At 42.5% G+C, this 1,900-nt stretch overlaps 1 protein-coding gene across 1 annotated transcript; it reads right to left on the reverse strand.

Annotated features, from left to right (window-relative positions):
• Positions 1 to 283: 283 nt before the first annotated feature.
• On the reverse strand, positions 284 to 1,544 carry LOC136249781 (biogenesis of lysosome-related organelles complex 1 subunit 5-like). The gene is made up of 5 exons (XM_066041901.1): positions 1,392 to 1,544; positions 1,254 to 1,336; positions 1,068 to 1,194; positions 956 to 1,014; positions 284 to 899 (listed from the first exon to the last, which is right to left on the reverse strand). Exons 1-5 carry the CDS (start codon positions 1,507 to 1,509, stop codon positions 390 to 392), a joined length of 897 nt encoding a protein of 298 aa, XP_065897973.1. The 5' UTR covers positions 1,510 to 1,544; the 3' UTR covers positions 284 to 389.
• Between the last annotated feature and the right edge of the window lie 356 nt (positions 1,545 to 1,900).

Below are 1,900 nucleotides of genomic sequence, written 5' to 3' on the forward strand. Positions count from 1 at the left end.
GTGGAGCCTCCATGTGTACATTGTACCAAATAATTGACAAAGGTTTGCTGCACAAGAAATTTGTCCTTTTTTAGAGGTGACATGGAGAATACACTGCATACAGATCCAAACAAAGCTTAGTACCAGAATTCACATCCTAGTTTCATAAGTAGGTTCCAAAGCCGGCAGAATCAATTTTGTTTGACATGTTATGTTCATGGGATGGCTGCCACTGTAAAGTTGGAGATGTAATGTCAGCAACAATGAAGCTATATCTATCCTACTCTCTGTGCCCTAAAAAGTATGACATTTTTATCATATTAGATAAATTCCCAGATTGTGCACAACATGTGACTAGCCATCATGCACTGTGCCATATTTATTATTCAAATTAGGATTTGTTGTGCGCGCTATGTAGTTGATTCATTCGTCGCCTCAACAGTTTTGTCGTCCTGTGATTGTTCATTATTTGTGTTCACTTGGGATTGTTCCGCGTTCTCTTGGGATTGTTCTGTGTTCTCCTGTGCTGGTGTGCTCACTTGGGATTGTTCTGTGTTCTCCTGTGCTGGCGTGCTCACTTTGGGTTGTTCTGTGTTCTCCTGTGCTGGAGTGTTCACTTGGGATTGTTCAATGTTCTCTTGTGCTGGTGGTGGTTGTTCAGATTTCACCTCTTCATCAGACACAACGTCAATCAGCTCTTCAGCTGCACTACTACTTGTTGCCAAGCTGACTGTGCTGCCTCTTAGTTTCTGTGGTCCGAGGGATGCCAACTGTAATTGTAACATCTCTAGCTCCTGAGTCATTGCCTCCATTTTCTTTTTGTGCTCTTCCATGTACTGATCTTTCTGCTTTAATAAAGACTCCTTGTAATCCTGAATGCTTTGCTCTAATTTGGCCTGCTCTGACTTTGACAGCCCCTTCTATGGTATTTAATTACTATAGTAATTATAATTACTGAGAAACCACAATCACTTACTGAGGTATATTTAGCTTCCTTCTTCATTATAGCATCTCCCATGGATGCAGTTTCATTTACTAGATACAATAATAGATGCATATCATACCCTACAGAAATCAGCTAGGCTAACTTTGTTCCCTGATGGATATGAAATATTGTCGTGAAGTGAAAATCTCTGGTAGGAAAAGAGCATCTATTTCATTCAGCATACTCATACAACCCTGCAGTCTCTGCATATCTTGGTTGCCACGTCTGCCCTAAAGATAGTAGGGTGACTTGGAGTGTCAAATGTGGGAAATGTCATTTACTGATTTACCTCGAATTCTTTGACGAAAAAGTTGTGCTCCGTGTGCATGGCCGCTCGGTGGTCGAACAGCTTATGAAACACACTACCAATATCTAAACAAAAACAGATTCGTATAAAGAACAGTCAAAAGAATAAAATTTTCCTTACTTGCGATAATTGCATCGTTGGCCATCTTGTTTCGCACGTGTTTATAGGAATCACGTGTTAACGAAGCGGGAAAGGTTTGATTCAGCGCGGAACCATGGCGAGGACGAGAGCGAATCATTCAGCTGCCAGACGAGGTTTGTCGCTGTATATGATGAATACATCACTGGTGTTACATGTCTTTTAACAAACAGCTGTAGCGGCTAAGGCGCCAAGAAAACTACCTCCGGCCCCAACGAGGTCCACACCGACAAGTTCGAGCAAAGGAAAAGTGTCAAAAAGAAGATCGACAGGAGGCGGCAGCAGAAATTCTGTTAAATCTTGGTCGGTACCGTCATGGCAGAAAGGTATTACGTTGTTTCTCCCCAAAATTGACACATCCAAAGAACCCGGGGCTTCAGGAAGCGAAAATGATTCATTTGAAGGACCAAGCGGTACTAGTTCAGGCAGCGAACAATTCAATGCATCCCTAGGCAGTGCCTCTAATGTACAAGCCGACCTCAGCTCCGATG

This window comes from Dysidea avara, chromosome 3 (genome assembly GCF_963678975.1).
Source record: "Dysidea avara chromosome 3, odDysAvar1.4, whole genome shotgun sequence".
Classification (NCBI taxonomy): Eukaryota; Metazoa; Porifera; class Demospongiae; order Dictyoceratida; family Dysideidae; genus Dysidea; species Dysidea avara.